The 22558-nt window shown below is 42.6% G+C and overlaps 1 protein-coding gene across 1 annotated transcript; it reads right to left on the bottom strand.

The window, feature by feature from the left end:
- Positions 1–425: 425 nt before the first annotated feature.
- Positions 426–20482, bottom strand: grapb (GRB2 related adaptor protein b). Its single transcript, XM_060899437.1, has 5 exons — positions 20405–20482; positions 19253–19350; positions 18267–18386; positions 859–1027; positions 426–605 (listed from the first exon to the last, which is right to left on the bottom strand). The coding sequence occupies exons 1-5, from the start codon at positions 20480–20482 to the stop codon at positions 426–428; spliced, it is 645 nt and encodes a 214-aa protein (XP_060755420.1).
- Positions 20483–22558: the final 2076 nt, after the last annotated feature.

Raw genomic sequence — 22558 nt, 5'->3', positions numbered from 1 at the left:
TTCAACAATACATAAAGTGGTAAAGATGCAATTATGGATCTTTAGTTGCAGTATTTAAAGGTATCCTGTACCAAAGAACAATACCTGAAAATTTAATGCATCTAGCTCAAATAGTTCAAAAGTTTTGGCTTATGGAACTTCAGACTTTTTCTATAGCGTTCATTTTTATGGTAAAATTTAAGTCATGCTCCTTATTCATGCAAAAACTAACAAAGATGTAAGGCTGAAATTTTGCACTCTGTTTCTTGGGACTAATGACATTAATCTTTGGAAATCTGAAGCAAATCTGACATGTTCAGTCAGGAGGCCTTCAGTGACATCATGTGGATTGACCCCAAAATATTTCTGCTGCTTACACAAAGCTGTGTATGACTGCAATTGGTAAAATCTTCCTGTAGGAAAATTTCAAGGTTAAAGCCAAACCTTTAATGGTACACAGGCTGGACGTAGTCAGGAGGGAACACCCCCACACAACCCCGGCACCGCCCCTTCCAGCAACGAGCATCAGAGCAGTCCAGAAGACTGATTACGTCACCACGCAGGAAACGCAGCTGGGACACGTGAGGAGGCGTGAAGTCGAAGAGGGCATGAGCATGACGTGGTCTCTGGGAAAATTGTGACATTGACACAATAGTGTGTGTGGTGCTATCATCAAGAAACTGATCATTAAGAGCGATAAGTAAGAACTAGCACACTTGGGGTGTGCTCTTAAAGGAAAATAATCAACAACAAAGCTTAGTTAGTGTTGCATTCCTATAAAAGCACATCCTGAAGTGTTTTCTTCCTCTTACACTACAGCAAGGGTTCATTTCTGTGATCAATTAAAGAACGTATTAGTGTGTGTGTGTGTGCTCTCACAGCCAGCAGTCTCTCGGCCTCACGTAAGAAGACAGTCCTCTCTTTGGCGATGCTGTTGACGCGATAGAACTCCACCAGCTGGTTGAGTGAAGTGAAAACTTCGTCCCATATGAAGTAGCATTGCAGTTTGTCCTTCAGGACCTTAAAGTGCTGCACGTGGTCCCCATAACTGCACAAATACACGGTGTGTGTGTGTTGGAAAAAGAACAGAGGAAAAACAAAAATGAAAAATTCAGGACCATCAATCGCATTTAGATTTTTTTTCTTTGTCTCATTTGGAAGCTTGTTTCTGCCACGTATGAGAAAATCTCATGCAAATTGATCTCGCCGATGAATGTCATGCAACTCTGACTTCTTATCTCGTAATTGCGAGTGAGTGTTACTCACTGTAACTTTTTATAAATATGACTCAGTTACAAATATTTAGCTCACAATTGCAAATTTTTATCTTGTAATTGTTTGTGTTGAAATTTTACGTTAATATCAATCAACCGTTGTAAGTGTACGTACTTGATACTGCCAGTTCACTTTATGCAAATTTTTCTTCTTGTAATTGAGACTTTATTTTTTGATCTGGCAAATTTAAGTTACAACCATTAAAGTGCACCCTTTTTGTCTTGTAACTGCAAATTATTTTCACATCACTGGAATTTCAAATTAATATTGCTCAAGTGTGACTTTTTATCTCAAAATTGCAAGTTTCTATCTTGCACAACCCCGATTCCAAAAAAGTTGGGACAAAGTACAAATTGTAAATAAAAACGGAATGCAATAATTTACAAATCTCAAAAACTGATATTGTATTCACAATAGAACATAGACAACATATCAAATGTCGAAAGTGAGACATTTTGAAATTTCATGCCAAATATTGGCTCATTTGAAATTTCATGAGAGCAACACATCTCAAAAAAGTTGGGACAGGGGCAATAAGAGGCTGGAAAAGTTAAAGGTACAAACAAGGAACAGCTAGAGGACCAAATTGCAACTCATTAGGTCAATTGGCAATAGGTCATTAACATGACTGGGTATAAAAAGAGCATCTTGGAGTGGCAGCGGCTCTCAGAAGTAAAGATGGGAAGAGGATCACCAATCCCCCTAATTCTGCGCCGACAAATAGTGGAGCAATATCAGAAAGGAGTTCGACAGTGTAAAATTGCAAAGAGTTTGAACATATCATCATCTACAGTGCATAATATCATCAAAAGATTCAGAGAATCTGGAAGAATCTCTGTGCGTAAGGGTCAAGGCCGGAAAACCATACTGGGTGCCCGTGATCTTCGGGCCCTTAGACGGCACTGCATCACATACAGGCATGCTTCTGTATTGGAAATCACAAAATGGGGTCAGGAATATTTCCAGAGAACATTATCTGTGAACACAACTCACCGTGCCATCCGCCGTTGCCAGCTAAAACTCTATAGTTCAAAGAAGAAGCCGTATCTAAACATGATCCAGAAGCGCAGACGTCTTCTCTGGGCCAAGGCTCATTTAAAATGGACTGTGGCAAAGTGGAAAACTGCTCTGTGGTCAGACGAATCAAAATTTGAAGTTCTTTATGGAAATCAGGGACGCCGTGTCATTCGGACTAAAGAGGAGAAGGACGACCCGAGTTGTTATCAGCGCTCAGTTCAGAAGCCTGCATCTCTGATGGTATGGGGTTGCATTAGTGCATGTGGCATGGGCAGCTTACACATCTGGAAAGACACAATCAATGCTGAAAGGTATATCTAGGTTCTAGAGCAACATATGCTCCCATCCAGACGACGTCTCTTTCAGGGAAGACCTTGCATTTTCCAACATGACAATGCCAAACCACATACTGCATCAATTACAGCATCATGGCTGCGTAGAAGAAGGGTCCGGGTACTGAACTGGCCAGCCTGCAGTCCAGATCTTTCACCCATAGAAAACATTTGGCGCATCATAAAACGGAAGATGCGACAAAAAAAAAAAAAACTAAGACAGTTGAACAACTAGAATCCTACATTAGACAAGAATGGGTTAACATTCCTATCCCTAAACTTGAGCAACTTGTCTCCTCAGTCCCCAGACGTTTACAGACTGTTGTAAAGAGAAAAGGGGATGTCTCACAGTGGGAAACATGGCCTTGTCCCAACTTTTTTGAGATGTGTTGTTGTCATGAAATTTAAAAATCACCTAGTTTTTCTCTTTAAATGATACATTTTCTCAGTTTAAACATTTGATATGTCATCTGTGTTCTATTCTGAATAAAATATGGAATTTTGAAACTTCCACATCATTGCATTCCGTTTTTATTTACAATTTGTACTTTGTCCCAACTTTTTTGGAATCGGGTTTGTAGTTGTGAGTTAACATTTCTCAATTATGACTTTTTATCACTCATTTTCGAGCTGAATTTAGTATCACTGGGCTGAACTACAGTATTTATCTCATAACAGTGAGTTTTATTTCACACAATTATGACTAGTTTTATTTTCACACAACTTTTTCACAAATTTGTAGCTATTATCACTCTACTAACGATCTCACAACTGTGAGTTATTTTCATGCAACTCGCAATTCTGACTTTTTATCTTGTAATTTATTTATGCAAGTTATTTTCACGTGACTGGGGCTTTTTATCCAGCAATTGCGAGTTATTGTGGAGGTTTTTTTCTTGCGATTGTGAGTTAATGTCACTCAACTGCATATTATTTTCAGGTAACTGTGATTTCTTTGATCTAGAAATGGTTCGTTAACATTATCTCACAGATTATTTCCAGCGAACAAATGTTGGATTGGTGGTGTAGTGGTTAGCATTATTGCCTCACAGCAAGAAGGTTCTGGGTTCAAGCCCAGTAGCTGACGAGGGCCTTTCTGTGTGGAGTTTGCATGTTCTCCCCGTGTCTGCGTGGGTTTCCTCTGGGTGCTCCGGTTTCCCCCACAGTCCAAAGGCATGCAGGTTAGGTTAATTGGTGGCTCTAAATTGACCGTGAGTGTGAATGGTTATTTGTCTCTATGTGTCAGCCCTGTAATGATCTGGTGACTTGTCCAGGGTGTACCCTGCCTCTCACCCATAGTCAGCTGCGATAGGCTCCAGCTTGCCCGCGACCCTGCACAGGATAAGCGGTTACGGATAATGAATGGATAGGTTATTCTTTATTTTGGTGGACATGAGCAGCACCACCAACAGGATGGAATAAAAATATACACAATGGTATGATTTTTTTTTAATCGCAGACTACAGTAATTTAGTATTTAGTGTTTAGTTTGAACAAATGAGTTACAACCTTTACATTCGTTTGGTGTTCAAAGGAAACACTGCATGAAGTACGTGTGTGTGTGTGTGTGTGTGTGTGTGTGTGTGTGTGTGTGTGTGTGTGTGTGTTTTCTTATTAAATGTATGATAATAGCTTGTGAAAAAGGATATAACATTTTCATTAGTTTTCATTCCCTATATCTAATATCACACACACACACAGACACACACACACCCTTCTCCAGCAGGCTCTCTTTCTTTCATCACCTGCCAGCCCAACCCAGCCACACCTCATAACCACACACACACTCTCTCTCTCTCTCTCTTTCCCACACACACACACACACACACACACGGTTCATGTTGCCTGTTTGCATGCCATGTGGACCAGAATGAGGAACTGCCCCAGGGTAAACATTTTCTAAAAAAATTTCCATTGAATTTGAAGATCAGCTACTGCAGCTTAAGCCAGTATCTCACTGGGCTGCGACAGCCTGCGACTAGTTGGAGACACAACAATTGCGATAAAATATGCAAATTAGCGACAATTTTCACTTAGAATCACACTGAATTGATATTCGCATATTTTACCGCAATTGTTGTCTCTCCAACTAGTCGCAGGCTGTCGCAGCCTGGCTTTCCCTTGGCAGGCAGGGAAGTACAGGAAGCCTCACGGTAACTGACTTGAGAAGGGTTCGCGATGGCTTTGTGACACCAGCGACATATTTGCGGCTATTTTGAGAGAAATTTTGTCACACGAATTTTTTGAACATATTCAAAATTTCAGTGACGAAGGAGCGACACTTTGCGACTCATGCGAGGAAATTGAGAAACCCTGCGAATGTTTCAGGACACTTTTGAAACACTCTCGCGAATGACGTTCGCAATTTGTCACAAGCTGTCGCAGCCCAGTGAGATACTACCCTTATACTTTACAGGACATGTTTATGTAAACAAATCAATTTGTTTACTTACACACTCATGTGTTGTACTGTTAAAGGAAAATAATCACTGATTATACTGATTATACTGTATAACCAATGCTAACAACTAGTGTTGACAGAAACATTGCATGTTTTAGCAGTTTATAGCTACAATTAATGTCGTGGAATGTCTGTAAAATGTTATAAACAGTGGGGAGTTTCAGGTATTTATCCTCTAGTGGACCAAAAGCAAAACTAAGCAGAGTCATTGAGGTCATATGGGTCACTGGCCCTCTCAGTCATTCTGTAGGTGTTAGGGTCACTGGAGGGCGGGTGTGAATGGTGTTGGCAGCCTAGAGGGTCATTAGGGTGATTTGTGGGTTGTGAGCTCTCTCTGCCATCATGTGAGTCATTGAAGTCAGCTGAGTTTTGGTGTGGATGTGTATTCAGTTGTCTGGGAAGTATGCCAAGGACTGCATTGTAGGTGGCTGATACCGGTAGATAAATGGTGTCTCAGACCACTTCCTCTGTTAAGTGATGGTTGTTCCAGGTTGACAAAGATGGCTTCTTTTAGGCTACATCCACACGACAACGGCAACGAGATGTTATTTAAAAATATATCGCGTCCAAATGGGCAACGATCAGTAAAATATCAGGTCCATATGGCAACGCAACGCTTGCTGAAAACGATGCAATACACATGCCACACCTCTAGGGGCGCTGTAAGACGGTCCCTTCGGAGACACCAGAACAATAGAAGAAGTAAGGACGCATGCGCATAAACTATTATGCGCGAGACTTCATATTAGCCACAAAGTCAGGAAAATCTGTTCGTAAAATTACATTATAATGACCAAATACAATGAAAAGTATTTTTCCAGTCTCACCTGTGAAAGGTAATCCCATGTGATCTCGTTTGGACGGCAAACCTGTTGGTACAGTTAAACGCAGCTAATCTTTATTCTCCGCTTTGACCTCTCCAATATGGCGGCAAGGATGACGTATGATTCTATGCGGAAGGCGGCGTCTTTAATGGTCCGGAATAAATTGAATGCTACACGTTGATGGATTAATTTGTTGTTTCTCACCTGTGAAAGGTAATCCCATGTGATCTTGTTTGGACGGTAAACCTGTTGGTACAGTTAAACGCAGCACATGAATCTTTATTCTCCACTTTGACCTATCCAATATGGCGGCGAGGATGACGTATGATTCTACGCGGAAGGCGGCGTCTTTAATGGTCCGGAATAAATTGAATGCTACACGTTGATGGATTAATTTGCTCTTCTACGCCCTTTTTGAGGAATGTATTGTAGGACTTAAACCAATATCTGAAGAGGTGAGATCGCTCCTTTTTTTCCCTATTTTTGCTGGCGGGATTGACTCTGCCCTAAGGGCAGAGTCTCTCTCTCTCTCTCTCTCTCTCACTTTGCACCATTACACAATAAATATTCACAGTGAAAATATTTTGTAAGCGTGTTTCATAAACCAAGTTATAGGATTTGTTGACAACTCGCATCGAGTTTGTTACACTTCTACCCGGCGTGAAGCACTCACAGTCATGTGGTTGTGACATCATCGTAAACAAATCCGTTCTACTCATCCAGACGACTTCACAACGGCAACGTTGCCAGATCTTTCCACTCTGGAACCCGTTCTCAAAAAGATTGCGTTTTGGGCACCCAAAACGCCGGTGCCGTGTGGACGCCAGGCCTAAACGATAAGCAATTGTATCGGAGTCACCTGAATCCGTTGCCGTGTGGACAGGGCCTTACTCTTCTTACAAACTATCAGTCTTCTCTGGCTAGAATGCGTACATTGCAGTCCTGAAATGAGTGCCCTTTGTTATTGAGATGAAGATAGACTGCAGAGTCCTGGCCTGAGGAACTGGCTCTCCTGTGTTGAGCCATGCGCTTGTGAAGCAGTTGTTTCGTTTCCCCAATGTACAGGTCTGTGCATTCCTCATTGCACTGAATTGTGTATACTACATTGTCCTGTTTGTGTTTGGGTATTCTATCCTTAGCATGGACCAATTTCTGCCTCAGAGTGTTACTGGATCTGAAGTGCACAGGGATGTTGTGTTTGTAGAAAATCCTCCTGAGTTTCTCAGATAGTCCAGAAATGTAGGGAATGACAATGTTCTTCCGTTTGTTGCTGTTTTCTTCCCTGTCAATTGTGTTTCTTTTCCTGGTCTTGATGAAAGCCCAGTCGGGATACTAACTGTTTCCTTGATGTTGTTTTGCTCCTTCTCTTTTCCTCCTTCCATTGTAGGAACATTCTGAGCCCTGTAATGTAAGGTCCTAATGACCCCCAATTTGTGTTCCAGTGGGTGGTGAGAGTCAAACAGTAGCTACTGTTTGACTCTACTGCCATGATACTGTTGTAGTCTGCAAACACTGCTCACCACTGGTGGAGTTTATGATTATTAAGTGCCGGCCATTCTATCTGCCGAGGGAATTTACAGCCATACTGTTGGTACTGTAGCATTATACATCCCTCCCAGCTCCAATAACAACAGGAGTGAAGCACTGAATGAACTCTATCAGCATATCAGTGAGCAGCAGACAGCCCACCCAGATGCTTTCCTCATCCTGGCTGGGGATTTCAACCATGCAAACCCCAAAAGCGTGTTTCCAAAACTCTATGGACATATCAACTTTCCCACACGTGGAAACAATACTCTGGACAATGTTTACACCATGCATAAAGATGCCTACAAAGCCCTACTCCTCCCTCACCTTGGGGCCTCAGATCATTCCACTGTTATGCTAATGTCAGCATACAGGCCGCTGGTTAAAGTCACCAAACCAGCTATAAAACAGATACGTGTGTGGCCAGAGGGGTCCTCAGAGGCACTCCAGGACTGTTTTTCCACCACTGACTGGAGCATGTTCAGACAGGCGGCCAACTACAACAACACCACAGATCTTCAGGAGTACACGGAGACCGTCACTGCCTACATGAGGAAGTGCATGGACGACGTTACGGTCACCAGAACCGTCTCCATTTGGGCCAATCAGAAGCCATGGCTGACAGGGGAAGTCTATAGGCTCCTGTGGGCTCGGAATGCCACCTTCAGAGCTGGGGACGAGGTGGGCCTGAGGACAGCCAGGGCCAATCTGTTACGAGGCATCAGGGTGGCCAAGAGACAGTATTCCAGGCACAGTGCTGACCATTTCAATGACAGCAGAGACACCAGGAACCTGTGGCGGGGGATTCAGACCATCACAGACTACAAGCCCTCACGACAGACCTGTGACAACTCCACGTCTCTGCTGAATCAGTTGAACAACTTCTTCGCTAGCTTTGAGGCAGACAACAGCACCACAGCAAAGAAGACCCCACCACCTCCCGGCGACCAGGTGTTGATGCTGTCCCCAGACAGCGTGAGGAGAGCTCTCAGGACGACAAATGTACGAAAAGCCCCGGGTCCTGATAACATTCCTGGTCGTGTCCTGAGAGACTGGGCCAAGGAGCTCACAGATGTCTTTACAGACATCTTCAATATCTCGTTGAGCCAGGCTGTTGTCCCCACGTGCCTCAAAGCCACCACCATCATCCCGGTCCTGAAGAAACAATCTCCCTTCTGCTTCAATGACTACCGCCCAGTCGCACTCACTCCCATCCTCATGAAGTGCTTCGAGCGGCTAGTCATGAGGCATATCAAGTCTGCCCTCCCCCCCACCCTGGATCCTTTCCAGTTTGCATATCAGTCCAACCATTTGACCGATGACGCCATCTCCACTGCCCTCCACTCAGCCCTCACCCACCTGGAGACAAAAGACTCGTATGTCAGAATGCTGTTCATAGACTTTAGCTCAGCATTCAACACAATCATTCCTTAGCAGCTCATTCACAAACTGGACCAGCTGGGACTCAACACCTCCCTGTGCAACTGGCTGCTGGACTTCCTGACGGGGAGACCACAGACTGTACGGGTCGGCAGCAACTTCTCCAGCACCATCACACTAAACACGGGGGCCCCCCAAGGATGTGTGCTGAGCCCCCTCCTCTTCACTCTGCTGACCCACGACTGCACACCAACATCCAGCTCAAATATCTTCATTAAGTTTGTGGATGACACGACTGTGGTGGGTCTCATCAACAACGGCGATGAGACAATCTACAGGAGTGAGGTGAGCCGCTTGGCCATGTGGTGCAAGGACAACAATCTCCGTCTGAACGTGGAGAAGACGAAGGAGATTGTTGTGGACTTCAGGAGAGAGCACACCCAGCATGCTCCACTATCTATCGACGGTGCTGCAGTGGAGAGGGTGAGCAGCACCAAGTTTCTGGGTGTGCACATCTCTGAAGACCTGTCCTGGAACAACAACACCGCAGCACTGGCCAAAAAAGCCCAACAGCATCTGTACTTCCTCCGCAAACTGAGGAGAGCAAGAGTCCCGGCCCCCATCATGCACACATTCTACAGAGGCACCATCGAGAACATCCTGACCAGCTGCATCACCGTGTGGTACGGCGCCTGCACCGTGTCCTGCTGCAAGACTCTGCAGCGCATCGTGAGAGCAGCTGAGAAGATCATTGGTGTCTCTCTCCCTTCTCTTATGGATATCTATAACTCCCACCTCACCCGCAAAGCCATCAGGATTGCAGGTGACCCCACCCACCCATCTCACAGCCTCTTCAGCCTGCTGCCATCGGGGAGGAGACTGCGGAGTCTCCGGGCCAAAACCAGCAGGCTCAAGGACAGTTTCTTTCACCAGGCAGTCAGGAGGCTCAACTCCTTCCCTGTTCTGCCCCTCCTCCCCCCTCTGCCCCCTGCCACAGATTCTGCTCGCACACCCCCCTGGCCCCCCTTCAGCATCTGACATGTCATCCTCACAGTTCCCCCCCAACACACACACACACATACATACATACATCTCATCGTTCATTAACACACTGAACTCAGGGACCGCACATTTCACTTTACCTCGCTCATTTGCACTATTCCGCACTACCTCACCTCAACAGCTGCTAGTTTGTTTATTCTGCTTATTTCATGTTTCATGTTTACCTGCTATACCTCAAGTGCCCTTGACTGTTTGGTTATTTGTACCAATTTATGTGTGTGTGTGTGTGTGTGTGTGTGTGTATGAGTGTTTAGTCTAGTTAATATCTAGAGTGTTTATACTGTTTATATTGTCTGTTTGAGTGTTTAGTCTGTCTTGTTGTTATCTAGTGTTTATACTGTTTATATTGTTTGAGTGTTTAGTCTGTCTAGTTCCTATCTAGAGTGTTTATACTGTTTATATTGTTTATTTTTTCAATTATTCTATTTTTATTTATTGCATTGCCAGCATACCTGTCAACCCTCCCCTCCCGTTTTTCCCGGGAAATCCCTTATTTTGACTTATTTCCCGCTGTCTTCCCGTTTTTTTATTTTCCCGAAAATATCCCGTATTTTCACATTATATAAAAGTCGGTAGGTCCAGAATTCATGACGCGCCTCTGACAGGAGTTTACAGCAGGAAGTCGCGCCATGAATTCACGTCCCCGCCCTCTCCAGTACAGCAGGTGGCAGTCTAGTAATTACACATTGATTTTAATTGCATGTCTGTGAAGAAGACTGTCAGAACCATAGCGCTAGTCTGACCCATAGATTTACATAGAAGACTAGATTCCTCACCGCGTATTCCAGAACGTCCGCACAGGGCGGCCATCTTACCACAGACGAGGGGGATGAAGACTTACGCAAGCACAGCCCAGCCCAGCACTCACATTATGATTTACAGGAAATCAAAGTACTGACTTTGATGACAAGCTGATGTGTGTGTCTGTTTTAATTGTAGATGTTTATATCAGTATGTTTAGTTTTATTTTAACTGCACATTGGAGCCTAGTCAAATGAAATTTCAATCTTCTGTGCTAACATATATTGACTTTGACATGATAATCAGCTTTGAATGTTCTTTTTGTAAATGTAAAGAGATCTTTTTATCCTTGGAAGTATAACCACATGTGATTAATTAAGTGCTTTTTTTTGTCACAAACTACCGTGAGTCGCTGTCACTGTTTTATACTATTACTTACTCGGGCAGTGCATTTGTTATTATGCTGTGATGTGAGTTTGCATTTGTTATTATGCTATGATGTGAGTGCATTAGGTTTTTGAGGTGGATGAAGTATTTCTGAAGTTTCAGAAGTGAGTAAGCTGTTTATTTAACTTTAGCTTCCCCTACGGCCCTATCACATGTAAAAATATTTTCACTAAAAATTGGAAATAAATTGTATGGTTATTTGTCCTAAGGCCGCAGTTATCCATAAGTATGCAGTGTTAGGCTTCTCACAGCAGAGGAATTTCAGCATGCATCCTGTCTTACAGTCTGTAGTATGGACCCTTTTCACGTGACGTCACGACAAACGCGGCCGCCATTTTGGACATGTACTACCAGTAGTTTACCACAGCCAGCATTGAGGAACGGCAGGAAAGAAAGTGTTTATTTTCAGCAAGACTTCCATCATGCCACTATATTGTTGTGCACCTGGATGTAGTAACCATCAACAAACAAGGCAAGGGTTATCATTTTATCGGATCCCGACGGAGAAGATGGATAGCGGCCATTAACAGATTGGCAGCCCTCGGCATACCAACGCTTGTGCAGTGACCACTTTGTTGGAGGTAAGACGAATAAAATTAGCCAGAAAAGGCATTACATTGCTGTTAACATTCTGTGGCGGCGAGTGTGTAACCAAATAGGCTAAAATAACCCATTGTAACCTCTTTGTTCTTCTGTAGTAGCTATTAGCTAACGACATTAGCTAGCGTTGTGTTCCTTTGCTGTTGGTAGACTGTAGGACAGATCAGAGGCAGTGTCCTACAAACAGCGCTTAATTTGAGGGGGAGCAAGCCGGAGCGCGCTCCGGAACCTCGGGCGTTGGCTCCGGCAGCTATTTACACTGGATCCAGTGATCCGACACCTCTCTTGACTATGTAACAAAAAAAAAAAAAACGATTGTCTTTAGGCTTGCCATCCTTCCACTTGCGAGTGGTAAGTGATATGCGCTGGGATCACACACACAGCGGCTCAGTCCCGAATCGTGGCTCGTGCACTTCACTCGCGCGCTGTGTGAGCTGCGCAGGGCCGGAGTGCGCACCCTCCAGAGGGCACTGGCTGTTCAGGGCGGAGTGATTTGGAGCGCAGGATGCCTGCGGAGCCGAGCGTATCCGTGTATTGGTGTTGCTGTGTGCACGCGAATCGTGTATTGGTGTTGCTGTGTGCACACTAATCGCTTTTAAAGACGTTAATCTGATGATCCGCTGATACGGTCTAATGTAAACATGGGCTAAGTGTTCAAAACAAGAGGAACATGTATTTGTCTCTTAAATCCAGGCCGTTCCCTGTAATCTCTAACAACGGTTGGAGAAATAGTGAGTGCACAAACCGTAGAAGGTAAACTGTACACAGCGCCAGGGCAGTGTGATGGTATGTCTACTTTTAGATTGTGTTAGCTTATCAATGAACACACTCGTCACTTGACGAGTTTCACGTCTTTACGACGGATACTTAAATGTGTGTTAGGTATTATTGTTGCAGTCTAAGCAGTCATTGTAGCAGCTAGATGAGCGAGAACCGAAAGGGTCTGTGCCATAAACCGTTATTTCTGTACGGCGTTGCTAATGTGTCGTTACTGTTGTTATTTCTCCCTCTGCTCGCCCTGTAAATGCCCTACGTCGCTGGATAGCGAAGGTGTTTTCTGCATCTCGCTCCTTTTTCTTGTATGTTCTCCGTTTGTCGCCTTCCTCGCATTCAAACCAATTCGAGCCGAAGTCTGCTACATGTCCAAAATGGTGGTCGCGTTTACGAAGGTCACGTGACTGAAAAGGGTCTATACTGAAATATTTTCGCCAAGCTATGCGTATTTTTTTAAAACATAAAATGATTATTCATCATTAATATCATAAATACATACTTCCGTTTGTTTTTTTTATATAACAAACCAAACCGTTTGAATATCGATTGAAATTTGAGGAAGTTACGGTCATCTGAAAAGTACATATCGCTACCAACACAATGTACTGGGTAAGCCAGCTGTCTGAGGTAAGATGGCCGCCATGTGCGGACGTTCGACTTCGTTGACGGGCAACGGGGACGAGGCATCTAGTCTTCTATGTATATCTATGGTCTGACCAAGGTCACTGCTCAGAACTTCTCACAAAACTAAAAGATGGTCATAATTCTTTCCTCAGGGAGCGAGTTTCAGTAGACGGCGAGACTAGAGACATGAATAAAGAAAGGAGCGAGGCAAAACCAAAAAAGGTGTATTGCCGCTACTTGCCCAAATGGCAGGACGAATTTAATTTTGTGAAGAAAAGTCAGTTTGATTACCGACTTTCTGAAATTTTTGGAAAGTTCGACTTTCTGAAATTTTCGGAAAGTTCGACTTTCCGAAATTTTCCCTTATTTTGAGTTAAAATCTGGGAAATATCCCTTTTTTTCAAACCTCAAAGTTGACAGGTATGATTGCCAGTTTGCACCAGGGGTCAGAGAGGACTGATATTTCATCTGTGCTGTATGTCGAGCATGTATAGCATATTTGACAATAAAGTTGACTTGACTTGACTTGAATAGAGAGGATGGTTAGGAAACCCGGCAAACTTCAAAGGACCGTCCTATTGTTTCGTATTTGAGGTTGAACTGTACCGTGACGTCATCACGAGAGTGCACACTTTAACCCGGCAACAACAAACATAGCGGACGGATCTGACGACTTCTTCTTGTTTGGGAATGATTTTGATGCTATCTTAGATATTTTATTGGAAAATGAAGAAATAGAGGAGCACTTTATGACCTCAGTTGATGATGTGAGTATGAAATTTGTGAATTTGCGCGAAAGTTGAGCTGCCCGACTGCCCAGACTAAACTCGACTAAACTTGAACTTGATCTCTTGTGGTCTAGATATCAACCAAAAATACAAGTTCATGCCTAAGTTCAAGTTTTTTTTAAAAAACATTTGCACCCGAACTCTCGTTTTCATGTAGTTTTAGATCAGAAACTTTGTTTGAACAGCTTTCGTTGTTTTGTTATGGCCATTCTTTAATGCATTGGTCTCTCTTGTTTGGCAGGTTCAATCAACAGAAATACTTTGTAATGATTGTGGGAAAAAATACCAGACCAGACATAGTTAATAGAGGCTTGTTAGAGGTTTCATGGCTTCTCTTAGCGTTGTACGGTCTCAAACCGGTGCGCGGAGACTCACTGATCAATAACAAATAATAACTGAATACTTACATATTTCGACATCTTCAGGCGCAAAATGCTTCTCACAGGTGTAGACTGTATCCCTTTTGATCTTTTCTCTAAAATCTTGGTCTACTTCTCGTCTTCTTTAGCTCACCAAGCCATTCCTTTCGCCATTTCTTATGAGCTTCATCGCTCGCCAACAGCAGCTTAAAAATGCCGATTCCTTTGGTTCTTCTGCAAGAACCACAACCAAAAACCGCACAATTTCGGCCTGGCATTTCTGGAAACTTGAATAAAGTTTTGCTAAAGTAAAGAAATCTAGGAAAATATCACTCCCTTGAAATACTACTTTCTTGGTTCTCCCCTCTACTAACTCTGCTAGTGTGCACTCTCAGGGTCACGTGATCAAGCCTAAACCATAACAAAGAGTTATCCCTTTGAAGTTTGCCGGGTTTCCTAACCATCCCCTCTACTAAGGCCCTGTTTACATTATTTCGAATCAGCGGATCATCAGATTAACGTTTTTAAAACGATTCGCGTACACACAGCAATGCCAATACACGATTCGCGTGCACACAGCAACGCCAATACACGGATACACTAATCACATGACTAATTAGACGGCACGTCACATGATCCCAGTGCATATCGGGCATGCGCAAGTCACTCACCACTTGCAAGTGGAAGGATGGCAAGCGAACACCTTCTCCAGCAGATAAACACACCTGGCTGTGATGTTCATGTTCTCACTGAGTTTAAGCGCCTGAAGGAGGTTGAAATGTGTAAATAAACCTCAGTGCGGCTCAGCGCTTCCTCCTGCGCTCCAAATCACTCCGCCCTGAACAGCGAGTGCCCTCTGGAGGGTGCGCACTCCGGCCCTGCGCAGCTCAGAGAGCGCGCGAGTGAAGCGCACGAGCAGTGATTCGGGACTGAGCCGCTGTGTGTGAGATCCCAACGCCAGCGAATCAGAAAGGTGGATGTCACAGTGACGTTGTCCAATGACGACGTCAGCTAGAGCTCAGCACAGCGTATCCGCATATTCTCAATGTTTACACAGCACCGGACCAGACACGAACTGGATTGAATACGTGGGCTCTGGCGGATTCCCGTTTCCCGGCGTTTTAATGTGAACGGACAGTGCATCCGCAAAGAAAACGAGACAGATACGGTCTAATGTAAACTTGGCCTAACTCTGACACCATTTATCTCTCAGCCACCTACAGTGCAGTCCTTGGCACACTTCCCAGACAACTGAATACACATCCACATCAAGACTCAGCTGACTTCAGTGACTACGTTTACATGCACATCCAAACCGAGCTGCTGTCGGTAATCGAGCTGAAGGTCCCAGCAGGGTGCCAGAGAAATCCAATCCTACATGCACACAATGAAATCGGGCTATTGTGTGAGGTGCATTGTGCACCCGAGCCACAGGTGGCGCAACACGCCCCATCGTGTTGGTACACTTCCGGTTGTCGTCATGAAGAAGAGCTATTCAAGAGTGTAAACAAAGTTATCAGTTCCATGTTCGCCATTGCGCGTTTTTCTCCCGTCCATGAATTTTAATATATTCAACTCCTTAAGCTGAATGAGCATGAACTCTGTCTCCTCATTGCTCCAGAAGTGCATGTTTCTGCTCGCCATTTTCTCTTCTCCGTTTGTTCCTTCTGACCTCTTCTGCTGCTCGCTACTACTGTTGTCATGCCGACCGAGGCTGTTGTGTTTCCCGCTTGTGGTCTCGTCACTCGTCACTTCCGGAAGGGGCAGTAAGTACCCCGATAGCAGAGGGTCGTTGAAACGACGTAGAGTTTTGGTCAGAATGGTCGGTTTCCGTCGTACGTCAGAAAATCAACGTTGAAACGGCGCCGTGAAACGTCGATTTCTCCGCCGTCTGAGAGGGTCGATTTATCACCGTTGAATCACCGTGGGTAAAGGTTGATCTGTCGACCGTCAGAGAAGGTTGAATATACGACGTTGAACCATCGTCACTTTTGCCGGCCAGTTTTCAACATTGGTAGGATGATCTAATTCTGGCCCGTAGCCAGGGGGGATCGGAGGGTTCGTTCGATCCCCCCCCGCGACACCGCACCCCGGACACACACGCCCCTCAAGATTACTCAAGATTTATTCATTTGTTCATGTCCGATGAATATACATTGATTCACATTTAAATTTACAATATCAAATCCAGACTAATCAAAAAAGAAAAGTAGACTAAGTGAGGACGAGTTAGAAAAACGGGTTCATTTCTCCTATGTTTATGTTTACACGTTTTGTTCAGACTGCTTTACACCCCAATCCAGTGGGTGGCGGGAATGCCCCCATTAGACCCCTTTCACTGACGTCACCCGAAACCGGAAGTAAACAAACCCTGCGCCACATTGGAAGACCAACAAACTCGTGATTTGGGGGAAATAAAGGCAGCGCGCGGTATGTGAACCCACGAGGCACTTGGTTCATCATAAACCTACAATGGTAAACTTTTGTGCTGTGTTAGGGTTCTAACAAAGCTGATGGGAAAGGTGAAAAGAAGTCTTTCTACAGAATACCAGCTGTGATTGAGACACAAGGGGAGCAAACCAAGGAGCTTTCTGCCAGGAGACAGAGAGAGGATTTAGCTGCTTTATGCAGAGCGGATCTGAATACTTCAAGTCTATTTTGTTACTGGTAAGTCACTAGGCTAGAGTGTTGTAGAACATTTTTTTTAAATGTTTACTGAATAAAAACATCCTTAATTTTATCAAATATTCTCTACTCTATATTTCATTTCTTTCTTTTGTTTTAATTTTCCTCCCTCCATCCCTCTTTGGATTTTAAATATAGTTTTTCCCCATGTCCAAATAATGAGGTAGGGTGGCATTTAGAAACCCATAGCCTACTGCTGACTTTCTTTATCAATGCTGCATCAAATTAATTTTGGTTATGTTTTTCTGTTTCCATGTACAGGTCTGCGCCGCAGGAGGAATAGGCCACAATTATAAATAAATCATAAAATGTTTCTAAGAACTTGTTCAAGTGTGTTCTGTTCCTTATAAATGTTAAAAGTTATGCCTCATTAGATAGCTTGACAAACATTAGGAGAGGTGCATTGTTGCATGCATTTTATATCCTGTTGTACATTAAACAGGACGTAGCCTACGCACATTGATATAAATTAAGTTTCACTTTCATCGTTGAAGTATGCATGTGTGTGTTCATCCTAGGCAAGAGCCCCGATGCTTTATTGTTAGCTAGTTTAATTTAGCCTGTTTTGCTTAATTTGTAGCCTTCCTGTTGTACATAAAACAGGAAGTAAAGTTGGATGAATCATCGCCGAAAATTCAACTATAAATTGACCGAAATACGTAGTTGAATAAAGGGTGAAAGGGGGTCTATTCTCTGTCGACCACCAGCCACTTTTCAACGTCGTTTCAACGGAAACTCGTATGAGCAAAGCGGTGTTGAATCAACGTCGGTGATTCGACGGCGTATAGGTCGAAGAACATGCCGATGATTCCACGTCGAATCAACGACCCTCTGCTATCTGGGTAGCTCGACTACTAGCTCGATAGGGTATACATGCACTAAGTAGCTCGGCAGAAATCGCATAATCTAGGTCGTGTAGCTCGATTCCGAGAAATCAAGTTCGGTTCAATTTCAGCCGAATTAAGGTGTATACATGGCATTTTGAACTTCGATTTCAGTCGAGCAACGGCAGAAATTCGATTCTCTCTATGTGCATGTAAACGCACTGAATGACTCACATGATGGCAGAGAGAGCTAATGACCCACAGATCACCCTAATGACCCTCTAGGCTGCTAACACCATTCAGACCTGACCTCCAGTGACCCTAACACCTACAGAATGACTGAGAGGGTCAACGACCCATGTGACCTCAACGATTGTCCTGAGGGTTGTTTTTGGTCCACTAGAGGATAAATACCTGAAACTCCCCACTAGTCAGAAAGAACTGAAGAAGCCTTTTGGATGAGAGGTGAAACGTTTTCAAGGATTTCAAGCAAGTCCAGTTGCCTTCTTTAGCACCTACAGTGAACAAAATGTGTGTGTGTGTGTGTGTGTGTGTGTGTGTGTGTACCTGACAGACACGGAGAACTCTCCTGGAGTGCTCTCACTCTCTCGGATGAGGAATGCTCCGCTCTCCAGAGGTCTCAGTCGGCTCTCTGCGGCCAGGCGAGAAATTCCTCCGACAAACCACCTACAAAAACAAAAAAACCCACAGCTCACCGCTCACTGCCCCATTCAGCTCCATAGAATTATTATTATTATTATTATTATTATTATTATTATTATTGCCCCCTAGTGGTCAAAATGGGGACTGCAACAAAAAAGCATTAATAGAGGCCCTTCGGGGCAGGACCTATGCTGCCCCACGCTCAGAGGAGGTACAGCAGACAGGACGGATAATACCAGGGATGCCAGGTTGGCATATTTCACAAAAAACACTTGTTGTAGATTAAAAATACTCTGCAGCCATCAATAAATTGTTTTATATCTAAATTAAATGTAATAAATTTCTATGTCTGTCTACTATGTCTATGATGTACAGAACCATTTCTATGATATGATCTACGTTACAGTATTGTAGAGATTGAAAGAAAAGGGGATATTATGAGAAAGGAGTGAATCATGTCCAAAGATCAGAAATGCGTGTGCACCACAGTGACCTTGCTTCTCCACCAAAGGCTGAATGAACAGAAGAACAGAAAAAGTGTCTAGCTTTTCCAACACCTGGATATTTTCATGTCTTTTTATAATAAAGAATTTTTGAGCTGAATGTTTTGCTGAAACCTGCCAACCCTGGCCAGTGGTACTGTATTAAATCTCCAGGAAACCCAACAGCTTTATTTACAAAGTGCTCAAAAAAAAAACCTGCTGAACTGTATTACAGGGTTATGCTAAAAAAATTCACTAGATATTAGATTCTATTGTCCATTTTATACTACTACATGACTTTGTTGCAAGATCTCAGCATTGTAAACAGAAACACACACACACACACACACTAGATAATCCACTCATACACACACTTACTGATGATTTTTATTTACATTGGATACTTACGGATGAGGTCTTACATTGATATAATTTTTGGGTACGAAGCCTTTCCGTCCCGAAAGTTCGGCTGTGTACCAGTTCGGATCTTCATCCATATTCATCACCTGGATGGAACAAGCTTTTATTTATTAAGAGTTAGCTTTTATTTCAGTGCGTTGATGCTGCACTTCCTGAGAAAATATGGACACATCTATTACTAAAATGGGAAATTTGCTAAATTTCGACTCTAAATTTTTACTTAAACTCCATTAAATTTAAATCTTATATGTCACTCCATTGTACAACAAATAAACTGCACAACACATTTTTAGAAGCCAATAAGTTAATCATTTGAAATGTCAAATAAATAATGATTAAAAATGTAAAAAATCAGACAAATTAAATATTTATTTCATACAAATTTGCTAAATTATTTCATCACCATTTATTGTGAACAAGAAGTAATGAATTTAACCTGAAATGTGATTTTGTTTTATTTTAACAATCGATGATTCAAACAATTGTGAATTTCCTTTTGAACAAATTACATTTTAGACAACTATCTTTATACATGTCTATTAGCATCCATTCAATCCATGATAAAAATTTCACAATAATGTTCAAATGGTCTAAGCTGTATTTTACTATAAACACACATTTTGTGTGTGTGTTTACAAACTTTAATTTACGTTACATTCAAGTAAGTTTTCACAAATATTATAGCAGCTACAGTCATTTCCATCACCAATGTCTCTTTCTTCTCTCTCTTGAAGGTAATCAGACAAAAAAAATTCATGCAGTTTGTTGTTTTGTGTTTCAGAGAAACCGCAAAGAAGCATAAATTCCTCTGTCCTGAAGATGTTGGAAAAGTTACAGCTTCACCTCTGACTGTTACAAAGTGCTGACACTGGAGACTCCTTCCATAAAGATTACATAATAAACCTATCAATGATTGAATAAGCCGTTACTATAGAAACGATAACGTATTAGAACAAGTGCATTAATACAAACCTGCACTACAGTCAGAGCAGCTGTTTTAGAGAATTAATCAACAACTGACAACCAATCACGATCCAGAATTTCAAAAGTAGTACTATTATACTAAAAATAACTTCTTAAAGTTAAATTTGTACACACACACACACACACACACACACACACACACACACACACACTCACCTTCAGGATGTCACCCTTATTAAAACTGAGCTCATCACATTCTGTGGCTCTGAAGCTGTACAGTGCTTCAGCCTCCATCAGGTGGTGAAGGACAGAAAGGAGGACAAAGGATGACGTGAGTGAGAGAGAGAGAGAGAAAGAGAGAGATGCAGCAGGGGATGGAAATGAAAATGACAAAGGGATGAAATGAGGAGGTTAGAGTGAGAGAGAGAGAGAAATGGGATGTGAACCATGATAGAAGCCTTAATCTTGTGTGTGTGTGTGTGTGTGTGTGTGTGTGTGTGTGTGTGTGTGTGTGTGTGTGCGTGCGTGCGTGCGTGCGTGCGTGCTTTCACATCATTAGTTACTGTGTTATGAAAAACACAACCTATAAATGTGGGTATAAAGAATAATTAATAATTTGTCTTCCTTTCCGTCCACTGTCATAACTATTCATGCAGCTCATTAATGCTATGCAACATGTAAACACTGAACCTGACATCAACAATTTATTTCCTTGTCATTTTAAAAATGTTTGATTCAACAAACAGGAGAACATTTTCACTTCATTAATCGAAATAAACTCGGTGAATCTTCAGAGTTTGGGACAATCCAAAAGATGAGGTCACGAACGAGGACGTTGATTTTCACACATAAAATCCATCAAAATGCAAGAATCAAATTCTATTTATTTTTTCTGAAGATTGTTTTCCCCCTCACACACACACACACACACACACACACACACTTGAAAGCTCCTTTCAAACGTATGCACAAAAAATGAGTTCATGGATGTAATTCATAGATCATCTTATCTACCTGTTCACTAAATTTCTATGGATGAAAAAATTTCATTAGAAAAATGGAATAAAACCTTGGGGGACTTATGAGGTCCAGTAAAAGGACCTCACAACTTATTTTGTCCTGTTTCTATGCTTAAACCAAAATGTGGTCCTCATATGTACAGCACTAAATCATATCCGAGTGTTTAGGTAAAAGTGTATGTGTGGAAATACGCTTTGCGCATTTTCCTAACATCCTGTCACCTTGTTTACACGCGAATGGACTTATATGGACAAAAGATTTTTCAGGACAAACATTTGGGTCACCAAGATTAAGAACCTTGATAATTTAATGTGTGACTTTTACAGTCTGTGTATGAAACAAAATAGAGAGTCTGTTCTTGTGGGCCGAAAAAACAGAAAAGGACCTCACAAATCATTTTGAATCCCATTGGTTGGGATTTGGTCCCCAGAAGTCAGGTCAGAGTGTGTATGAAAATGGGATTGTTAGACAGAGTGAAATATGATCCTAGAATAAATGTTGGTAGTTTTGAGGACCGACAAAAGGACCTCACAAGTCATTTTGTTATGCTTGCATGCTTAGGTTGGGATTTGGTCCCCATAAGTACAGCACTACGTCACATCAAAGTGTGTATGAAAAAGAGATACGGTAGTTATACTCGCTGTCTGTGTTTGAGGAAAATGAGAGACAGAGCGATATATGATCCTAGAATAAATGCTGTTCATTTTGAGGACTAACAAAAAGACCTCCTAAGTCATTTTGTTATGTTTCTGTGCTTATGCCGGTATTTGGTCCCCAGAAGTACAGCACTATGTCATGTCAAAGTCTGTATCTAAATGAGAGGATTATGCTTGCTGTATGTGACACCTGAAAGACATATACTCCATCTTGGGGCATGTGTATGTGACAGCAAACATCTGAACCAACCCCCCCCCCCCCCCCCCCCACACACACACACACACACATACAAACACGGCATGCACACAGGCTGGTAGGATATTTGCTCCTGCAGAAAACATTGTACCAAATGAAAGTATTACTGGACAGTACCTGTGAGCAGGTAAGTAAAAAAAATGTTATTTACGTTAATTTTTTTGTAAGGAGAAATGTGTTTATGTAACATTTACAGAAGGAGTCTCCAGTGTCAACACTTCGTAACAATCAGAGGTAATGTTTTCGGGACGTCTTCCGGACAGAAGACTTTACTTTTTGTGGTTTTCTTGGTAACATGACAAGCTGCATTTATTTGTCTTATTAATGTCAAGAGAAAGAAAAAAAAGAAAGACTGACTGACTGTTTATCGCTACATTGACATCAGTGAGAACAGGAACTAACTTCCTTTTCATAGATGTTCCACAATGTAAAATGTGT

Source organism: Neoarius graeffei, chromosome 18, assembly GCF_027579695.1.
Source record: "Neoarius graeffei isolate fNeoGra1 chromosome 18, fNeoGra1.pri, whole genome shotgun sequence".
Classification (NCBI taxonomy): Eukaryota; Metazoa; Chordata; class Actinopteri; order Siluriformes; family Ariidae; genus Neoarius; species Neoarius graeffei.
This window is presented reverse-complemented; position numbering and strand designations above follow the sequence as displayed.

Coding starts and splice junctions, on each gene's coding strand:
- grapb (XM_060899437.1), bottom strand. CDS start 20,482: ATGGAGGCTGAAGCACTGTACAGCTTCAGAGCCACAGAATGTGATGAG. Junction 18,387..19,252: donor ATCAATGTAAGACCTCATCC/GTAAGTATCCAA, acceptor TTGTTTTTGTAG/GTGGTTTGTCGGAGGAATTT. Junction 606..858: donor AGGCCGAGAGACTGCTGGCT/GTGAGAGCACAC, acceptor CAATTTTCCCAG/AGACCACGTCATGCTCATGC.